Source organism: Olea europaea, chromosome 17, assembly GCF_002742605.1.
Source record: "Olea europaea var. sylvestris chromosome 17, O_europaea_v1, whole genome shotgun sequence".
In the NCBI taxonomy this organism is placed as follows: Eukaryota; Viridiplantae; Streptophyta; class Magnoliopsida; order Lamiales; family Oleaceae; genus Olea; species Olea europaea.
The window spans coordinates 24,507,924-24,529,064 of NC_036253.1; the positions used below are offsets into that span (position 1 = coordinate 24,507,924).

The 21,141-nt window shown below is 33.2% G+C and overlaps 1 protein-coding gene across 1 annotated transcript; it reads right to left on the reverse strand.

Moving 5' to 3' along the window:
* Positions 1-63: 63 nt before the first annotated feature.
* LOC111365488 (ultraviolet-B receptor UVR8-like) lies at positions 64-19,763 on the reverse strand. Its single transcript, XM_022986043.1, has 12 exons — positions 19,535-19,763; positions 4,734-4,920; positions 3,812-3,958; positions 3,328-3,409; positions 2,809-2,964; positions 2,123-2,296; positions 1,880-1,951; positions 1,671-1,742; positions 1,414-1,532; positions 636-721; positions 477-529; positions 64-310 (listed from the first exon to the last, which is right to left on the reverse strand). Exons 1-12 carry the CDS (start codon positions 19,638-19,640, stop codon positions 236-238), a joined length of 1,329 nt encoding a protein of 442 aa, XP_022841811.1. The 5' UTR covers positions 19,641-19,763; the 3' UTR covers positions 64-235.
* Positions 19,764-21,141: the final 1,378 nt, after the last annotated feature.

Consider the following 21,141-nt stretch of genomic DNA (forward strand, 5'->3'; position numbering starts at 1 on the left):
TTAGCATACACAATAGGTCATAATGGCATATATTTGGACGAGATATTTCCCATCTTTTCATAGTTAATCAGTGCATCAAGGAAATCATTTTTTAAAACCAAATAGTTCCAAATATAACCTTAATCCAAATAGTAATGAAATTAACTTACAATGGTGAGAATAATACTGCCGTTACTGACCAACAGAGAAAGTTTGAAGCAACAATTTGACAGTTTACATAATGAAGTCGGTTATCTCATATTCGCATCCTTTTCACATCGTTCTCAGGTACAGATGAGTCATTTCCATCTCTGCCAAGTAAAAGTGCAGACTGACAAAAAATAAAAACTGGTTTTTAGTCCCTGAATCCAGCTTTTAATTGTCTAGAAGTTCATTTATGCCAATTGAACCCTCTCGAACTGTTTCCATTTAGTAAAAGATTTGTGCTAATTCAGGTCACTCGATATTAGTGGGAATCAAAAGAAAGAACAACTTACATTCTCTTTAGGAACAACTGCATATCTCTCAGTTGGTAAGACCGTAATTTTTTCTGTCATGATAATAAAAACATTGTTAAATAAGATCATGTAGAGCAAGAAGTAAAAACTGAAAAATCTGTAAATTCTAATTTATAAAATCAGAAGTATCAATGGAACCTGATGAAATGTCAACTTTTGAGGCCTCTATCTGCTGTCCACTTGATCCATCCATGTTTAATGCGTCTATAATCTTTGGGACATTTCTAAAAGATAGGAAATAGTATCAGGAGGCCATGATATTTGAAAACAATTTATGTATTAAGCCCTTATCCCAATTACAAGAGCAATATTAAGAAATACAAAGTCAAAATCACATGCAAGCAAACAGAGATTCCTGGCCATTGTAGGTTTTCACTATGATGACAGAAAAGATTATAGTGGTGATGTCATGCCTCTTGGTCTGTGTCTCATAAAAATGAGCCTCTAAAAAATTCTTTTTATATGTAGGAATATGAAGGACATCTAATACTAAATGTATAAGATGCGTAATATAATCTTGAACTCAAAATACACCTATAAACCTTGCGGTTGCGAGGATATTTCTTCAGTACAATCAAGCTCCACTCAGTCCAACAAGAAGGCTTATACACACCTCATTTTATCTATTAGTAGGACAAAACAGAAAGCTTAGTCGACCTGATAGAAAGCAGGAAGCAGTATGCAACCCAATTTAGATGTATGACAAACAGAGAACATCATTTCAGGATAACTGCGTACTTACTGCAGCAGTGACATATAAGACTACGACTACATTTACATAAAGAACATTGCCTTAATGGATATGGACTGACAGAGACATAAATATCAAAATATCAAAATGATGACTCAAACTATGAAACTTCAAGTCATCTGAAAGAGATTCAGCTACAAAAAGATGAGGTCAGTATAATATTACCGGTCTAAAGAATCCCCGTGGCCAAGCTGGCCATTTGTACCCCTTCCCCAGGAAAATACATTATGTCTGTCAGTGACGGCAAGTGTATGCCTCCAGCCACATGAGACATGAACTACTTTCTGCCATGTATGAAAAAGTGGAAAACCCAAACAAGAAACAATTTATTAGAACTGGAAAGCAAAACGAAACTTCAAGAACTGGATAAAGTTGCCAATAGTTGAGTCGACTAATTTGGAACGAATAGAGTAAGAATATGCCTGATCGTCTGGAAATTTGACTGGTATTGGTGAGCAATGATCAGAGTTGTCTCCAACACCAAGTTGTCCAAACTGTGAACATGGAAAATCTAGGTGTATAAAATCAATTCTAAAGACCAAGAAAGGAGTAATCAAGAATTATATACATTTTTAAATTGAACTTCATTATATGAGAAATTAAATTGAAGAAATTGCCGTTAGTTCTAAACCTTATTCCAGCCCCAACCATAAAGCTCTCCATCAGTTGTCAATGCCATTGTGTGTCTCCAACCACCTGATATCTGAGGAAAAAAGACATGAAACATGAATAATACACACACACATATATATTCATTCAAATTTAAACATCTTCCCAGAAAACTTTTTGATTAAATTTAATGATAGGTTAAATAAGTGAATCCAAATGCAGTGCAAATTTAGAGATTCTACCTTGTAGATTGAGAACTAAATACCTGACAGATACAATGTTCGTGCAAGGCTTCCAGCTTATGAGGGATTAGGTGGTCTTCAAAGTCCCCATGTCCTAGTTGACCGTATTTGCTCCATCCGTAAGTATACACACTGCCCGAGGACGAGACAGATATTGTATGCCGCCATCCACAGGCCACCAGAATTATCTTTTCATGCTGTAATTCGAGTTATCGTGAGTTAGAGCAGAGGCAAAAAATAGAAGTAAAAAATAAACTAAACATGACGATACAGTAGTCCATAATCCATGGATTTTTCTTCTACATAATTATCTTCAAGATATTATGTTAAACAGTGACACTTTTGAGGGAAATTCCAGTTTCTTTCTCCTTTCAATTTTTTTTATTTTTATTATTATTATTATTATTTTTTTTTTGGGATATTTAAAAAACTTCTCTGGATAACATGCACAAGCCAAAAATTTTAAAATTAATTAATGGAAAGGATTTGTCTCTCACTAAATTAATATGCTAACATGACATGAATACAATCAACACAGATCCAATCAAGAGTTACAACTCTCTGGTTTCACTTTCATCTTTTTCATATCTCTACCTTTAAAACGTAAAGACAATTCCATGTATAGCATCGAGATTGCCTTTTACAGGCAGCTGGTACAATAATTAGTAAACCATAGTGACAGTATTTAACTGCGCAAAACTGCTCACACCTCAACAGATGAAACTTTCTCAGGGATTAAGCGGTCAATCCTATCACCCAAGCCGAGATTACCGTATCGACCCCAGCCCCAACCGTAAAGCTCACCATCTTCTGTTACAGCAGCTGTATGTTCAGCTCCAGCAGTAATCATTTTGACAGATATTCCCTACAAAAGGGACAAGGGGTGTATTATATCTTAGTTAAATCGTGAAATTTCATGAGTTGCTAAATTTATCATTTAGCCATCATAAATATGTCAATCAAATTCACAAGAGAAAAGATATCTTTCTTCTTGTAACTCATAAGCAAATGCTATTATTAGTATATTTGGTACATCTGCAGTGAGGACTGCCAAATATATATTCATTTATTAATCGTTAGCAAATATTATCTACAATTAAACAGTATAGGTCTTAGAAATGGAGGCACTTCTTTCTCTTGAGTACAGTTATGGCACCTTTGTACATAAATGAGAGAGAAAGAAAGTAGTGATACGAAAATTCTTGATTAAAAATTAAACTTACAGTACCTGAAAACCTTCTATTTTCTGAGGCAATAGAGAATCCTCTGTTGTTCCAAGCCCAAGTTGGCCATTTTGGTTCCGGCCCCAACTTCAATTCAAAAGAATTTAAAAAAGCCATAAATGTATTAAGTAGATGTGATCATATAATCCAAAATTTTAACATATTCACCAGTGATTTAAATACTTAATGTTACTGGACTGGCAATGTCCCACACCTTTAAGCTTGAAATGATTTTACCTGGGATCTAGCTCGCACATAGGAAATTGAGAGAGAACAAGATATAGAGGCTCATAGTAAAATGTATGTCATGGTTGCTTTGTGCAATTTGCAAAATAAATAATCACACTTTATATAGGAAAATTAAGGCAAATGCTTAGATGAGCAAGAAAATTTTCCACCTAATCAAGCTCCTGTATTATAATATATCGGTAGCAAGGAAGTGCACCTTAGTAAATAGAAAATAATGAAAAAGGTTAAGACGCGACCAACCTCAGCACCTCTCCTTTCATTGTCACTGCCAAACAATGGCTGTCCCCACAAGCAATTTGCTTTATATGTAGACCTTGTAATGATTGGATTGGTTGAGGAGAAAACAAGTCGCTGGAGTTTCCATGACCCAACCTTCCAAAATCACCCCTGAATTATTCATATAGTGACAAGTGTCAGTAACTTTAGGGTCATTCGAGACCTGAAAATTCATCAATCCAAAGAATTACATCCCAAAGAATACTTGTTTGTTTCAATTCAAAGAATAGGAAGGATGTAGATAGAAATTGGTATTTTCAACAAGGTGAATTCAAATTACAGCAGCCATGTTATGGTTGACAGTAAACACCTTGCTAGAAAGAAAAATCAATTAATAGTAAGTCTGGATAGTACAATGGTTTCTTTTTCTTGTTAGTATAACTCCCTCCCAACAGAGAGAGAGAGAGAGAGAGAGGCTTAAAGCTTGCCAAGCGACTATTAATAACACAGTAATCTCAAAAACTCCATAGTCGATCATAAAATATTATCAAACAACAAAAGTTAGCCTAATTGGCAATGTGTAAAGACGAAAACAACAGGATAAGAGTGATAAAATCAATTAATAGTGACATATTTAATTCAAGAGTCTATCATCTGAAAATCAAGTTAACTAATTTATGGTTTGTGTGTGATATTCTGTGGGAAAAAGCAGGTTATCCCGAGGAGCATTTGTAAATTGCTGATCCTCTCTGTTTGTAGGCATTTGTATCATGCAATATGAACCCCAAGCCTAAGTAGCTGGCTTAACTTAGCTTGAATTTAGATAAAATTTAAACATTTGGCTCAAACTTGACTTCTTACATAAAACTAATACCAAACTCTTCTCTAAAATTAGTAACCTCAGCTTGCGAACTATTTAGCAGAGTAAGAACACCAAGTTACCTACCATCCCCAGCTATACACTTGCGATTGTGACTCTGAGAATGCAGTTGTATGGTCAGCTCCACAAGTGACAGATACTATTTCACGGCCATCCAATGCACCCAATTGAGTAGGAGTAAATCTATCATCAGCATCCCCATGGCCTAACTGTCCATCCTCTCCCCTTCCCCATGAGCAAACAACATTCCCAGCTGCAAGTAATAAACGAAAGAATTATCCATATTGCATGCTAATCTTTTTTGCAATTAATGATTCAAAGGAACTATAACAATGAACTAGGAACCAGAATTCTATAAAATCCTATCAGAATTCTCTTATGCCAAATTTTTGTACAAAAATATTGAAGAGCTAAGCTTGGTTTTCATTTTCCATTTAGTAGATAAAACAGAGGAAGCGTCTGCAGGTTTTAAAAAGAAAAAAATCAGCAACTTCTCTCTTATCTCCTTGTAATAAAATACATCTTTTCAAATCTGCAATACAAATTCTAGAACTTTCGGAAGGCTTGTAACAACTATGGCATTAGGAGACACCTTGTTTTCTTGTGTTAGGGACACCTTAAAGCTTTTGAGACACAATTGCAATGAAAAATTGCAGAGAAGAAGTGTGTACGTCAGAAAGCTTTCACAATTTAGTGTGCCAAGATGTGATGCAGGGACTTGTACTAGGTAAATAATATATCATTAGAAAATAGAAAGCTTCTCGATTCAAGGTTCTAATTTATTTTACAGATCTCAATTTTTGGACTTCTATACAAAAAGTTATGTGCATTTTCCTTTGGCCTGTAAGTTGTCGTGCTTAAGCTCATACGTGCGAGTGAGCAATGTTGAGAAAAATTTAATTTGTCATGTGAACCTATGTAATTAATAGTGTATAAAGCTATCTTAAAGTTAAGTCCAAAATTAAAGTTATCTAATAAAGAATTAAAATGTTGGGATTAGGGTATCTAAATAAAGTGTGGGACGAATTATATGTGTAGAAATTAGATTCCTTTAGCATTGTATTTCATGTTCGGCGAAATATATATCAAAACTATATATAGAGTTATAGTCTCCAATTTATATACAACTTCTCATATTTTGTGCCATCCCATCGATACAAGAATACAAGAGAAATCATATTAAAGAAGAAGATCCAAAACACACAATCAAGAACAGGCAATCCACAATCAAGAATCAAGAAGAATAAAATTGAAGTAATTAAATTCAAGAACAAGGCAATCAAGATTTAAACCAAGAAACCAATCAAGAAGGGATTCCAAGTTGATTTTCAAGATTCAAGATCCTGAATCAAGATCCAGTAATAAAGAATTATTCCTAAAGAATTAAGGCATTCTTCACATTATTAATTTTCTTGATGATCTGACATAGAGGATCTTAGCAATAAAGAAATTTAGGTTTTTCAAGTTCTAAAGTTTCTAGTTTTGTGAAGTTTAAAGTTTCAACAAACCAAGCACAAAGTGTGAGCAGGATAAGTTCTACATAAGCTTTCTCCTGCTACCGTTACAAGCCAAATATGCTTGCATGAGTGGGCTTCAATGTGAAAGTTGAATGGGTCATCCTAGTTTACAATACTTGAAGCGTGTATTCCCTTCTCTTTTCTTGGATAAAACATCAATTGAGCTTCAATGTGAAAGTTGTGAATTTGCAAAATATCAGCTTATAAATTTTCCAAATTCCTTATACGAATCTTCTAAACTATTCGCCATGATTTACAATGATTTATGGAGACCTTCTCCTAACCTTAATCGTACCCACACAAAATAGTTTGCCTCATTTATTGGCGACCACACTCAAGTATATTAGGTCTGTCTATTAAAAGAAAATTTTGATGTTCGTTCAGTACTTATAAATTTCCACTTTATGATTCAAACCCAATTTCAAACGCAACTTCAAATTCTGCGCAATGACAATGGCACAGAATATTTCAATAACACTTTACAAGACTACCTGAAGAAACATGGGATAGCCGACCAAAGCTCATGTGTTAATACTCCCCCAAAAAATGGGATTGCTGAACGAAAAAATAGACACCTATTTGAGCAACAGATGTCATTCTAACATCTACACATCTCATCGATCGAATGCTTGGTCGTTCTCTCTCTTTCGACTCACCTATAAAAAAAAATTTCAAAAACACTACCCTACTCCTCACCTCAGATCAAACCTACCCATAAAAGTGTTTGGAAGTCAAAACCACTTTTTAATTTTAATTCCTACAAAACAGGAGGCATAAAGTTCCTACTTTTTGGGCGATTGATTGACCCTTTTTTTATGAAAAATATTTTTCAAAATTCATCATGTGACCATGTTTCCTCAAAAACAAATAAAACATTTTCTTTATAATATATTTGTATTTTCTAGGCAATTCACACATTCCAAAAAATTATTTTCTAAGTTGAAAATTGAGTCAATCAAACACATTTACTTAACAATTCTCTTACAAAAAAGTTCTACTAATTAATTGACGGGAACTTGTTATCTTTCCATGCAACTTTTACGCTTGCAATCAAATACACCTTTAGAGTTTATTTTCAAGTTCAGATAAAGCCCCTATTTGGGAGGGATCTAATTCAACAATTAATTTAATCACATATTTTTGGGTATTCATAACTTTTATAGTACACATTTTATCAACTTTTATCAAAATTTACTAAAAAATTGATTTTAATTCCCACTAAATAGGAGCAAATTTCAAATTCATCATTAAAAGCATTTATGTAAGAACATCTTCAATAGAAAGTAAAAAAAATTTATGTACTTCTATATAGTTAGAGTTCTTTTGTCCTTAGCCATTAATCTAAATTGGCCACTTCAATAGCTAGACATTAAGAATGCATTCCTGAATGGAGAGCTAGAAGAAGAAGTTTTCATGACAATACAACCAAGCTTCAACAAAGGGAATGAAGAAAAACACATATGTAGGCTCAAGAAACCTCTATATGGTCTCAAACAATCACCAAGATTGTGATCGATAGATTTGTAGAAGTATTAAAAAGTCAAGGATATTAGCAAGGCAATCAAATCATACCATGTTCTTCTAACAATCTAAAAATGGGTCAAAGACAATCCTAATTGTAGATGTCGATGATATTATCTTAACTGGGGACAACACGACTGAAATGGAAAGACTAAAGAAATGCTTAGCTATAGAAACTGAAGTAAAGGACCTAGGACAAATACGATACTTCTTAGTAATGGAGATTGCAAGATCAAAGAAAGGTATTAGTGTCTCTCAAATGAAATATATTCTTGATCTTTTAACTGAAAATGGCATGTTGGGATGCAAACCAATTGACAGACCTATTGAGGCAGGCAAAATAACAAAGGACTTCGAAAATTCAATAGAAATAGACAAGAAGTTAATATACCTATTTCCCACAAGACCTCACATCGCTTTCGCAGTCAGCATATGCACTCTCTTAAAGAAGCTCACCTAGAAGTAGTATACAAAATACTGAGATATCCAAAAGGCACCTTTGGGAAAGGATTATTCTTTGAAAAAATAAAAGAAGGATAGTAGAAATATCTACAGATACAGACTCGACTGGATCAACAAAAGACAGAAGATCTACTATTGGCTATTGTACTTTTGTTTAGGGAAATTTCGTAACTTGAAAAAGTAAGAAAAAAAATGTAATGGTGAGAAGTAGTGCTGAAACTGAATTTAAAGCTATCGTACAAAGGATATGTGAAGGACTATGGATAAAGAAATTCTTAGAATAACTAATGTCAAGGTTGAATTTTCAATCAAACTCTATTGTGATAACAAAGCAGCTATCAACATTTCCCTTAATCCACTGCAACATGACAGAACTAAATATGTAAAGATGGATAGACATTTTATCAAAGAGAAAGTGGAGATGGAATTATTTGTATGACATATGCCCCTACAAAAGAACAAACTACGGATATCTTCACTAAACTATTGCCAAAACAAGTTTTCGACAACTTCAGTTGCAAGTTGAACATGATCAACATCTACAGTCCAACTTGAGGGGCAGTGTAGAAAATCGGATATGGAAAGATACGAAGAATGGGAAAGATTGTGATTGATAGGATTATTGGTTGGATGATTTATTTCCTTATGTAACAGATTGTTTTTTCCTTTTTCCTTCCATCAAGGACAGACCCACATGGGGTCATGTGGGGTCAGTTGACCTCACAGAACTTTCAGATCTTTTTTTTTAAGTTATCCAAACGTCCCAAGCCCAATTAAATATAACATTGATCCATTGCCTGTCTATCTATCCGTCTATGGGCCGCCATTTGCCAAGCCCATTTGCTAATTTGCACACAAGCCCATTTATTTAGCTGATTTGCACACAAGCCCAGTAGTGATTAATGATATGTTGTTTTAAAAAAAAAATTGTATTTCAATTTTTGACCCCACAATGCCGAATGTCTGGCTCCGTCCCTGCCTTCCATATTTTGTAATATAAATAATTTGTATTAGAATCATAATATCAACCAAGAAATAAAGAAGTTTTATTCTTCAAGCCATTATCTGAATCTTCTCCAAACTATCGCTTGGTTTTCTAATGTTTAGCTCCTCAGTAGACTCTAGTAGGCAAAAATCATAGTCACTTAGGAACAGGTTACTCCAAATATTCTTGTTAATTAGAGATGGGGTCCACATTGCAGTTTGACTTGTCCCCAGAAATGCTGAAATATATGTGCTATAAGCTTTAAAGTTTAAACTTAGCAGGACCCTTCCTCCGGTGTCAATCTGTTTTGTTGATATCTGAATCATAAACTTTGGCCAAACAATATGAAAGTGTCAACACTTGAAAAAAGAATCCGATGAGAGCTCGATCACTAGAAGCGGAGCGGATGATCGAGTATGTTGGGAATCTACTTAACATGCACAGCGAAAAATTAAAATAGATTTCGATTCCCACCAGAAATCACTTTGTGTTTAGATAGAAATTGTGAAAAAATTGTACCTTTTCCAGATCTGCAGACTTCTTTGCTATTCTTTTTGTTCCAACAATCTGTATTCGTCATCCACAACTGTCCAATTGTCCAACCTCCAACGGTGATTCACAAAGAGAACATATTGCAGCTACCAGGGTTTTCTCCTCTTGTGCTAGCAAGAAATTATGAGAAAACTTTATGGATTGAAAACCCTAACCATGTATTTATATAAGCCCAAACGGGCCTGGCCTGATCCGGTCCAATATTTAATTAATCCATTTAATTAAATTCGATCCGTGAATTAATTAATCCAATTAATTAATTCGAACCTATAAATAACCAACCTAATTAATTAATTTATCCAACGATTATTAAATCAATTAATTGACAAATTGCAATCTTCCAATTCTCTTTTGTGTGCGACCCATCAGGTTCCCGATCACGATGCCTAACGACGTGAAGTATTATTTGGATCTAATCAAAATTGATAAATTAAAACACCCTTTTAATTTATCATCAATTCACACTCGCCGTTCCAAATTGACATCTAGCAATGTGTCAGGGCAATACATGTGACGTGGAATGTCATGTAGTATCACAAAACCAAACTTGTTCATTTACCATGAAAATATAATCCCTTCATCAATATGATCCGATCAGTTACGAGATATGAAAGTGTGTCAATCCCGAATATCGATCATATCTTTCACTCTACTATTAAGTCAATATAAGTCGAAAACTCCTTTTCGACTTATGAGTACACATTAGCCAAAGATTTCGTTATTGACTTAATTGAATGAAACGCAGATCATAATCTCTTACTATTTAAGAGTGACGAATTCTCTATTGGTCATTCACAACCTTCATAGATTCTTGATATACCCGAACGATACCATATTAGAGGCCCTTGGCAAAGCAACATCCAATACCGTCAAAGCATGATCGTTCTCATATAAGGTACTATGATGACCTCAAGTCAAAAGGACCAATTCCACTACCGAACGTTAGAGATTAACTACTGACACTCAGATAGTTATCCATGTAGAATCTCTCGACGGGTCTCCAATATTTTGTTCCATAACAAAACATTCACGTGTTCATTTAAGTGTCACCACACTTTAACTTGTAAGATCAGCTACTTACTTCACAAGTAAGAAATATCATACGTGATGGTCTATCCATAATAACAATATCCGTATCTCATTGTTACTTACGACCACGAACGATTTAAAATTCAATCATATGTAATTTATATCTCACAATCACAACTACTTGTGATTAACAAATTACGAAAATTTGAATCTACGGACTCTATTATTTAATTTAATTGTCTATTAATTAAATAATAGATCTGCCATTAAATTGCATTGACTATATATCAAAAATATTTATGTCCAAAGTTGATTGGACTTAGAGCATAATACTTACAAAATCCCACTTGCACTAGATCCAATCACTTATGTATCCAATATTATAAGAGTCTACATGACGATCATGTTTATATTACAACAACTCTTTGTCAGTGGATTTGCAATATTATTAAATGTGGAAATTTGTTCTTCACTTACGTCATTTCTATGTATTATCTCTCTAATGAGATTATACCGCCTTAATACATATTTTGATCATTGATGAGACCTTAGTTCCTTTGTTTTCGCGATGGCTCTATTGTTATCACAATACAATGGCATGTGATCAACAATATCAGGAATTACTCCAAGTTCATTTATGAATATCATGATCCACATTGCAACTCTTTGCTACTTTTGAAATAATCATGTATTAGGTTTCTACTATTGAATCAACGGTTGCTTCACGTTTGGAACCTTTCCAACTTACCGCTTAAGTGTAAATCAGTTTCTCCATATGAAATCTTCTCAAGATTTCATCTACGTAAATTGGGATGAGTTAAGCAATCTTCTAGATCTACCTCTATAAATCAAGTTGCTTCTCCCATATCGTTCATGAATAAATCCTTTAACAACCATTATTTCAACGATTGAAACATAGGGATGTCATTTTCTATAATATTAGGAATACGATAATACTCCCACTATCTTCTTGTAAACACACAATTCGTCTTTAAATTTGATAAAATTAAACACTTTGACTTTTCATCAAATCAAATATTTCAGCTTCAAGAGATTTCTCTTAACATATTGTCACGGTATGCAACTGTTGCAAGTAAAACCTGAATGGACTTCAGCAAAGCTACAAGAGAAAGGTTTCACCAAGGTCAACACTTAACCTTTGCCACTAGCATTGCTTTGTATATACGGATATTCTCATCCATGTCGACATTTTCCTTATAAACCATTTACAACATATGGGTTTTATCCCATCAAAAGGGTCGATCAAGGTCCAAACCTTGTTTTCATACATTTGTTTATCTCGAGTTTCATGGCCTCTAGCCATATCCTTTAAGTCAACACTTGACTTTATTTTTGTGCAATTAGTAGGTTCATCATCTTGGATCAGTAATACCTGATTAGTAAATGTGGATCTCACCTTCTTCAAGGTCTAATTATCCTACTAGATTTAAATGGAGCTGCCATGTCCTTAGGAGTCTCTACTTCCTAATCAAGAGTATGTCCCATATCAGATATGGGATCAAATTCGGATTTATCTACTTGGCTAACTATATCTGTGGACTCTCGAACTATTTCATGTTCTATTTTGCTCCAACTATCCTCCCCTAGAGTAAACATTTTCTCTAAGAAGTCGATATGTCGTGAGACGAAGACTTTATTCACGATAATAGAATTTATATTCAAATATCTACTTTGAATATTCCACATATACGTATCTATCGGATTTAGACTCAAATATATCCGATTCAATGTGTTTCAAATAAGCGTTACGGTCCTAAACTTTCATATGAGATAAATTGGGACTATTGTCTTTCCATAACTCGTACGAAATTCTATTAACCAACTTAGATGAGACATGATTTAGTGTGTAGTACACTGCAATCAGTGCATGACTCCAAAAAAAATTTGGGAGATTTGCATGGCTTGTTATTAATCGCACTATATCTAATAGTTAACAATTCTTCATTTTAGATACACCACTATGCCGCAGTGTATATGGAGGAGTCCACTGTAAGAGAATCTCATTCTCTTTTAGATAATCCAGATTTTAATCTTTAAGATAATCCCTTGTCGATCAGATCTTAATGTGATGATATCTTTACCTATTTGTTTCTCTACTTCTAGCTTGAATCCTTTGAACATTTCAAGAACTTCATGCTTGAATTTCATCAAATATACATGATAATTGATGACATAAGAGAAACTTTATCTATCATTAATTGACATGGGTCTATATACATCACTATGTATTGTGTCAATATTTATGCAGGCTTATTCATTTTCAAGTAAAAGGAGATTTGATCATTGTACCAAACAGACATGTTTCGTATTTGTCAAATGATTCAAAATCAATTGACTCTACGTATACATCTCTATGTAATTTTGAAATTGCATTTCATCTTTTTGACTAAGTCTGCAATGCCAGATTTGGGTATTATCCAGATTATCACTTTTATGCCTCTTAACTTCTATACTCATTATAGAATACTTAGTGTTTAGAATATAAATGTTTATTTTGTAGCTTACTATAACTATTAAGATCTTAATCAAAATAAACAGGAATAACAATTGTCCTTAACATTAAAATAGTTCATGTCTGAACATGAAATTCATTTTAATGTTCCAGCTACGGTGGGTACAAAGCAACATTTCTCTAATTCCAATGCTAAGTCAAATGGCAATAGCAAGAAATATGCTCTTACAGGTAATACAGCAACTTTTGATCATCTTCAACGTGTAAGTCAACTTCTCTCTTTCGCAGTGGTCTACTTCTATTTAATTTCACCATATTTGTATAAATATAATATCTACATCTGGTATCAAATACCTAAGAAATTCGTGAAGCAGACGTAAGCCATGCAATATTTCTTCCAATGACCTTTCATTCTATAATGAATCCAAGGGTCATTAAATTTGATATTGTCCTTCGCTTAGACTGTCTTAACCATATTGGGTGCTTTTCCAAAGCCCTTTTAGACTTTCTCTTAATACCCTTAGAGGAATCAATGGCTTGCCCACTTCTAACTTCGTTATTGGGCATAACAGTCCTAAACATGTTAAGCAACTTAATGAGTATGCATTCGAGCTTATTCATATCATAATTCATAATTAGTTGCGAATAACTCTTTCCGACAGAGATTGCAGAACAAAGTCAATACTTAGTTCATGGTTCATGATTGAACTTAATTGAGACACTTCTCAACGTCAATCACCTTCAGTACCTTAGCACTGACTGATGATCGCTTTGTCATTTTGCATCGGTATAGTTGCTCGGAAGTCTCGCATCCTTCCACACATGATCATTATCATACAACTCTTTGAAATGAAAAATCATGCGTCAACATCTATACTCTTAAGTTGCTTTTGTAACTCAGGTGATGTAATGCAAACATCACACATGTTGCAGTAATATCGTCATTACTATGTTTATTACAGTAGCCACCTCTTCATTAATCGAGTCATCAGCAGGTGTCTCTGGAAAGGGCTACTCAAGGACGTGACCAATTTTCTTATGCATGAGAACAATTCTCAAATTGCGGTGTCAATTAAGAAAATCTAGTTTGGTCGTTGGCATCTAGTATGCCATTCAAAACATATGGTTACTTAAGATTTAATGTCAATGACGAAAAGAAAATGAATAATATACAAACCACATCAATTAATTTAGCATGGACTTTTATTAAATTAATTATGCTCACACTGTTTAATTCAAATTTATAACCCTCTCATATAAATTTATGGAGTCCATACTCGAATCCTAGTGGGCTGGGATCCAATCTATTATACTAAGACTTTGAGTGTACTCAACAAACCTTAATATAATATTTGGGTAGGTACTATTATCAATTGTATATCCATACAACTCCCAGATCATTAAACTAACAACTCTTTGTCTTCACACATCTTATGTGTTGGCTTAACATGCCTCTAAAATTTATCTCTTTGAGTGTACTCAATAAAAGATAAATTTTAGTTAAGTCGAACCCATCATTCAAAAATATCCAATATGTTATAGTGTCAAACATATCCCTAATAGACCAGCTTTGAGTGTACTCAACAAGTTGGGATGATTTGGGACTCTGATTTTTCACTATAATGATGGAAGGCAATTATAAATGTGTCTTAATATTTTGTTGAGGGGTTTTGTATTTAAAAGTCTCATCGTAGCAATCATATATGTTATATTACACCTCTACCATGCAAATAAACACATATATAATATAATGTAATAGTATGGAAAATTATTGACTTTTCTATCTAATCTTCCCGAGCCATAAGAAAATCTAGTTGGTTAATTCCTAGGGGTTATCGCATTGATCAGTATCAATGCACCATCTTCATGATTTTCTCCTCTCCGCGTGTCTTCAATTAGTCCAGCTGCAACCTGTCTTATATACTAATTGGCACGCAAGCCTAAATGAAATTGGACTCCCAGGCCCATAGTTACAATAACAATAACGGACTTGCAAGTCCAAAATAATGACAATAATAACGGGTTCGCAGGCCCAAAACAACTAAGAACTCACAGGCTCACAAAACAACAAGAGTAAAATTAACCATTTAAAACATCCATATGGTCGAGTCCATAGTCGTCCACTAATAATGCATTTACATAAATGTATTCTTATATAATATCTAATATTATATGCAAACATGTTTCAAGTTTCCAGCAATTAAGTTCGTCGAAACTCTTTTAGACAAATAGATCGGAACAATTAAATATTTAAACAATCATATTAATCAATTAATTTAATTAACGGGCATATTTAATTGAAATCAAAATTTAATTAAATATCGAATTAGAGTCCAACTCAAATTCCACAATTATAAGGCGGGATTATTTAATTAAAATCAAATTTTAATTAAATATCAAATTAGAGTCCAACTCCAATTTCATAACTTAAGGCGGTTGAATTTAATCAAAATTAAATTTTTATTAAATAACGAAAGTAGAGTCTGACTCAAATTCCAAGATTTCAGGGCGAATATATTTGAAAAAAATCATATTTTAATTAAATATCAAATTAGAGTCCAACTCTAATTAGAACAAATTTTAGGGCAGGACAAATTAATTAAAATCAAATTTTAATTAAATGTCAAATTAAAATTCAATTCTAATTTCTAGAATATATCCGGGTGAATAATTAATTAAAATCAAAATTTAATTAAGTACTAAATTAGAGTCCTTCTCTAATTTAAATTGAATCAATATTTTAATTTAGGATAATACTCCTAAATAAAAAAAATTCAATTTAGGGTCAAAGTTTAATATTTAAATTAAAATCAAATTTTAAATATAATATAAAGTCGTCAATTTTAATTTGGATCAAAAATTAAAATTTATAGGTGAAACCCATTAAAATACAATTTTAAAATCATTTTAAAATTCAAAAAAACCTTTTGGAAATTGCAATTTGACCCAGGTTTAGAATTATAAACAGTCCCCTCCAACTTCTTAAATTATAAAAGGCCTCCATTTTATTATTTACAGAACGGACCCCTGAAATGAAATTGCAAGTAGGGGTCCTCAATATCAAATATTGGAAAACATGACCCTAATTCAAAATTAGAAGTTGACCCCCATACAATATTGCAAGAGGGGGCCTAAAATTTCAAAAATTGCAAACGAGGCCCCCGCCTCCAATTCACCCAAAACGCGACTGAAAATCCTAGATTCAATTTTTTTTTCTTTCTTTCTCCGGCGGCGCCGCAATGGCAATGCCACCACCCATAGAGGGGAAGAGCCACGCGGCTCTTCCCAGCAGCGGCAGATGCTGCTGCCAGCGGTGTCCGCTGCCGCTTTTGGTAGCGGCAGATGCGGCTGCTACTCTTAGCAGCAGCATCTGTCGTGCCGGTAGCCGTTAGCAGCGTCGCCATCGCAGGCAGCAACTGTTGCTGCCGGCATCCCACCCCATTTTTTTCATTATTATTCCAATCCAAAATAATATTCTTTTCAATACTAATTTTGAAAACTGAATTAATTGCTAGAAACAATGAAACGAACAAAATCAACTTTTGATTATGCCCACAAATTCAAAATAAACTCTAACAAACACAAAGTAGATTCTGATATCACTGTTGGGAATCTACTTAACATGCGCAGCAGAAAATTAAAATAGATTTCGATTCCCACCAGGAATCTCTTTGTGTTTAGATAGAAATTGTGAAAAGATTGTACATTTTCTAGATTTGCAAACTTTTTTACTATTCTTTTCGTTTCAGCAATCTTTATTCGCCACCCACAACTTTCCAATTGTCCAGCCTCCAACGGTGATCCACACAGAGATCAGATTGCAACTACCAGAGTTTTCTTCTCTTGTGCTAACAAGAAATTATGAGAAAACTTTATAGATTGAAAACTCTAGCTATGTATTTATATAAGTCCAAACGGGCCTAGCCTAGCCTGGTCCGATCCAATATTTAATTAATCCATTTAATTAAATTCGGCCATTGAATTAATTAATCTAATTAATTAATTCAGGTCTACAAATAATCAACACAATTAATTAATTTATCCAACGATTGTTAAATTAATTAATCGATCAATTGCAATCTTTCAATTCTTTTTTATGTGCGACCCATCAGGTTTCCGATCACGATGCCTAACGACGAGCTTGGCCTTGTCCAATCCAATATTTAATTAATCCATTTAATTAAATTCGGTCTGTGAATTAATTAATCCAATTAATTAATTCGGATCAATAAATAATTAACCTAATTAATTAATTTATCCAACGATTATTAAATTAATTAATTGATAAATTGCAATCTTCCAATTCTTTTTTGTGTATGACCTCTCAGGTTTCCGATCACGATACCTAACGACGTGAAGTATTATTTTAATCTAATCAAAATTGATAAATTAAAACACCATTTTAATTTATCATCAATTTACACTCGTCATCCCAGATTGACATCTAGCAATATGTCAAGGCAATACATGTGATGAGGAATGTCATGTGGTATGACAAAACCAAACTCGTTCGTTTACTGTGAAATTATAATCCCTTCGTCAATATGATCCAATCAGTTACGAGATATGGAAGTGTGTCAATCCCGAATATCGATCATATCTTTCACTCCACTATTAAAACAATATAAGTCGAAAACTCCCTTTCGACTTATAAGTACACCTTGGCCAAGGATTTCGTTATCGACTTAATTGAATGAAATGCAGATCATAATCTCTTACTATCTAAGAGTGACGAATCGTCTATTAGTCATTCACAACCTTCATATGATTCTTGACATACCCGAACGATGCCGTATTAGCGACCCTTGGTAGAGCAACATCCAACATCGTCAAAGCATGACCGTCCTCATATAAGGTACTATGACGACCTCAAGTCAAAAGGACTAATCCCACTACCGAACGTTAGAGATTAACCACTGACACTCAAATAGTTATCCATGTAAAATCTCTCAGCGGGTCTCCAATTTTTGTTCTATAACAAAACATCCACGTGTTCATTTAAGTGTCACCACACCTTCGCTTGTAAGATCAGCTACTTACTTCACAAGTAAGAAATGTCATACGTGATGGTCTATCCGTAATAACAATATCCGTATCTTGTTGTTATTTACGACCACAGACGATTTAAGATTCAATCGTATGTAATTTATATCTCACAATCACAACTCCTTGTGATTTGTTATGAAAATTTGAATCTACGGACTCTATTATTTAATTTAATTTTCTATTAATTAAATAATAAATCTGCCATTAAGTTGCATTGATTATATATCAAAAGTATTTATGTCCAAGGTTGATTGGATCCAGGGCATAACACTTACAGAGTATACTGTCGGCACTACATCACTGAGTGACATCCACCAGAGTATTAGTACAAGATGCAAATAGTGGCATACCTTAAGTAGAAGATACAGTGACATCTGCTAAATTTCTTAGTTAGCCCTTTCCGATATTCGACTTAAATTACAGTCTTTTAGTTTGAGAATGCTTAGTCGCTAACTCTACGGCAATATAGGCTCGATAGTTCTCGTATGATCGGACTTGAGCTTAATATTCTGATTTGAGCTCTTTGCCTAAACCTTTACTTAGATCAACTTTCTACATAGTTAGACAAAATAAAATTTCTGCACTCAAAAGATAGTCATCAAAATAGAGCAGGAGGAATATTCTTTGTGGTCCAATGCAAAATGTGTTTAGGAATATTACATGATATTACCATATTGCCCCTAATTAAATACAGAGGGACCAAAAGCATTTATGTGGAACATTATCATCCATGCAGATAATTACAGCCCACAAACTGCAGCAAGAAATTATTATAGAAGGGATTAACCATTGAAAAGTCATTACCAAGAAATGAATCAAAGCAATACTATATTCAAGACCCAAATGCAACATTATGGATTACAAACTTTACGCAACATGTTTGGTAAAAAGTATTAGACTATAGAGAGCCATGTTGAGACGAGTGCGGGCATATTTTTAGGCCCAAACCATTTCCATTTTTCCCCCTTTAGCAGCAGGGAAGGTGGAAGAAAAACATGTTTTAATTTACATGGGTTTTATTTTTAGACCCAAACCCATGATCTTGTTTTATAGTTTTATCATTATTAAATTCACGATCAAAACTCAGTATTCGACGTTGATTAAATTATGCCCGCATTGAACAAATTTCTTGGCTCCGCCCCCACGTGATCAAACATGCAACAATAATTTACACGACTCCGTCGTCCATACTGATACCACGCAGCAGTATAAGGTATATTATATAGTCAGAAATGAATGTGAAACAAACACGTGCCCGCGCATGAACACATAAATAACTTACAGAGGAGAGCAACAGAGTGACCAGCTCCAGCTGAGATGAGAAGCACTCTACGAATTGATCCGGTGCCATCACTGCTACTGCTATGCATTCCACTTCCTTCTTCCATCACTCTCTCTCTCTCTCTCTTTGGAGAATTTTATCAAACACTTTGAATTCAGAATAGAAAGGAAATGATATTTTTAGGTATCTTCTTAACTCAGTTATACTTGAAAGCGATGACATGAGGGAGATCTATACCAAATTGGCGGAAAAGTAAAACTATTAGTTGTACGTGATGACTTTATTTCCCATAAAAAAATGTCCTTTTTTTCACCTAACCCCTATTAGATATAATTTTAAATTTTAATCTTAATTTAAATTAAAGTCAAAAAATTATTTTAACCATATTTTCATGGGATTCACAAATTTTTTAACTACACATTTCATCAATTTTTATTAAAATTTACCAAAAATATTATTTTAATTTCTATCAAATAGTGAGCCTAAGTTCCTACTTATAGAATATTTGATTAACATTTTTTCATGAAAAATATTTTTTAAAAATTCACCATGTAACTTGAAAATTGTGTCAATCAAACATATTTACTTAACAGTTCACTTACAAATAAGTTCTAGGTAATTAATTGACTTTATTTTCTTTTCATACAAGTTTTTTTTGGTATCCACAACTTTTAAATAACGGATTTATCAACTTTTATCAAATTATACTAAATAATTGATTTTAATTCCCATCATATAGAAGAAAATTTCAAATTCATCATTTAAAGCATTTCTGTAAGAGCATCTTCAAAAAACTCTCAAGTTTTAAAGAACACAAATTTTACAATTTAGAAAACATCTATAAATTTATAGAGTAAAAAATTTTAAGTACTACAATTCGCTCTTTGTATGTAATACTTAATTTTACTACTACCAAAAAATATTTATTATTTTTTCCTATATTTTATTTTTACTAGCTTTCCTTCAAATTATTAGATTATTTTCTTCCATTAAAAATTAATATACTTTGAATGTATTTAATTGTAAGGAGTCGATTTTGGAAAGTCAAACTCATTCTCCGAATTAATATGTTAATTGGAGCACAATTTTAAGAGTTCATTCTTTAAAATAGAGAATATCTTATGTTTAAAGAGTGTCTTGAAAAATGCTCTAATCCAATTCCAATAATTGATCATTCTGTTAACCTAATTAACACTACATTCAACATAGTTGTTAAATTTTTCACTTCAACTTTAATGTTAATACGATTTAGTCCTTGCAACGAGTCTCAAATAGAATTATTCGAGATTTCTTGGTTTAACACAGAGTCATATTTATATAAGGATCCATTTTACTTGGAAATTATTTAATTTCATGATATGGACAAAAACTCTCAAGATTTAAGGCTTCAAATACATGGCCTGACTTTTAAGATTGCAAATTTAACATCGTTCAACTTCACAAATTTCTCGTTTCACTTAATTTTCAGCCACGATTAATGAAATTTACTCAAAACAATTAATACCACGTTTTTATATTCACTACCATGAAATGGACCCTTTAAAAGTAATGCTACTAATTAATAGCACAGGACACTGCGGTAGTTTAGAATTTATATTTCAATGTTT

Bases quoted from the DNA above. Each gene is read 5' to 3' on its own strand.
- LOC111365488 (XM_022986043.1), bottom strand. From the start codon at position 19,640: ATGGAAGAAGGAAGTGGAATGCATAGCAGTAGCAGTGATGGCACCGGA. The intron at 3,410-3,811 runs GTTGGTCGCGTC...TTTGAATTGAAG, and splicing joins ATGAAAGGAGAGGTGCTGAG to TTGGGGCCGGAACCAAAATG. The intron at 1,533-1,670 runs GCATATTCTTAC...CATACATGGCAG, and splicing joins TCAAATTTCCAGACGATCAG to AAAGTAGTTCATGTCTCATG.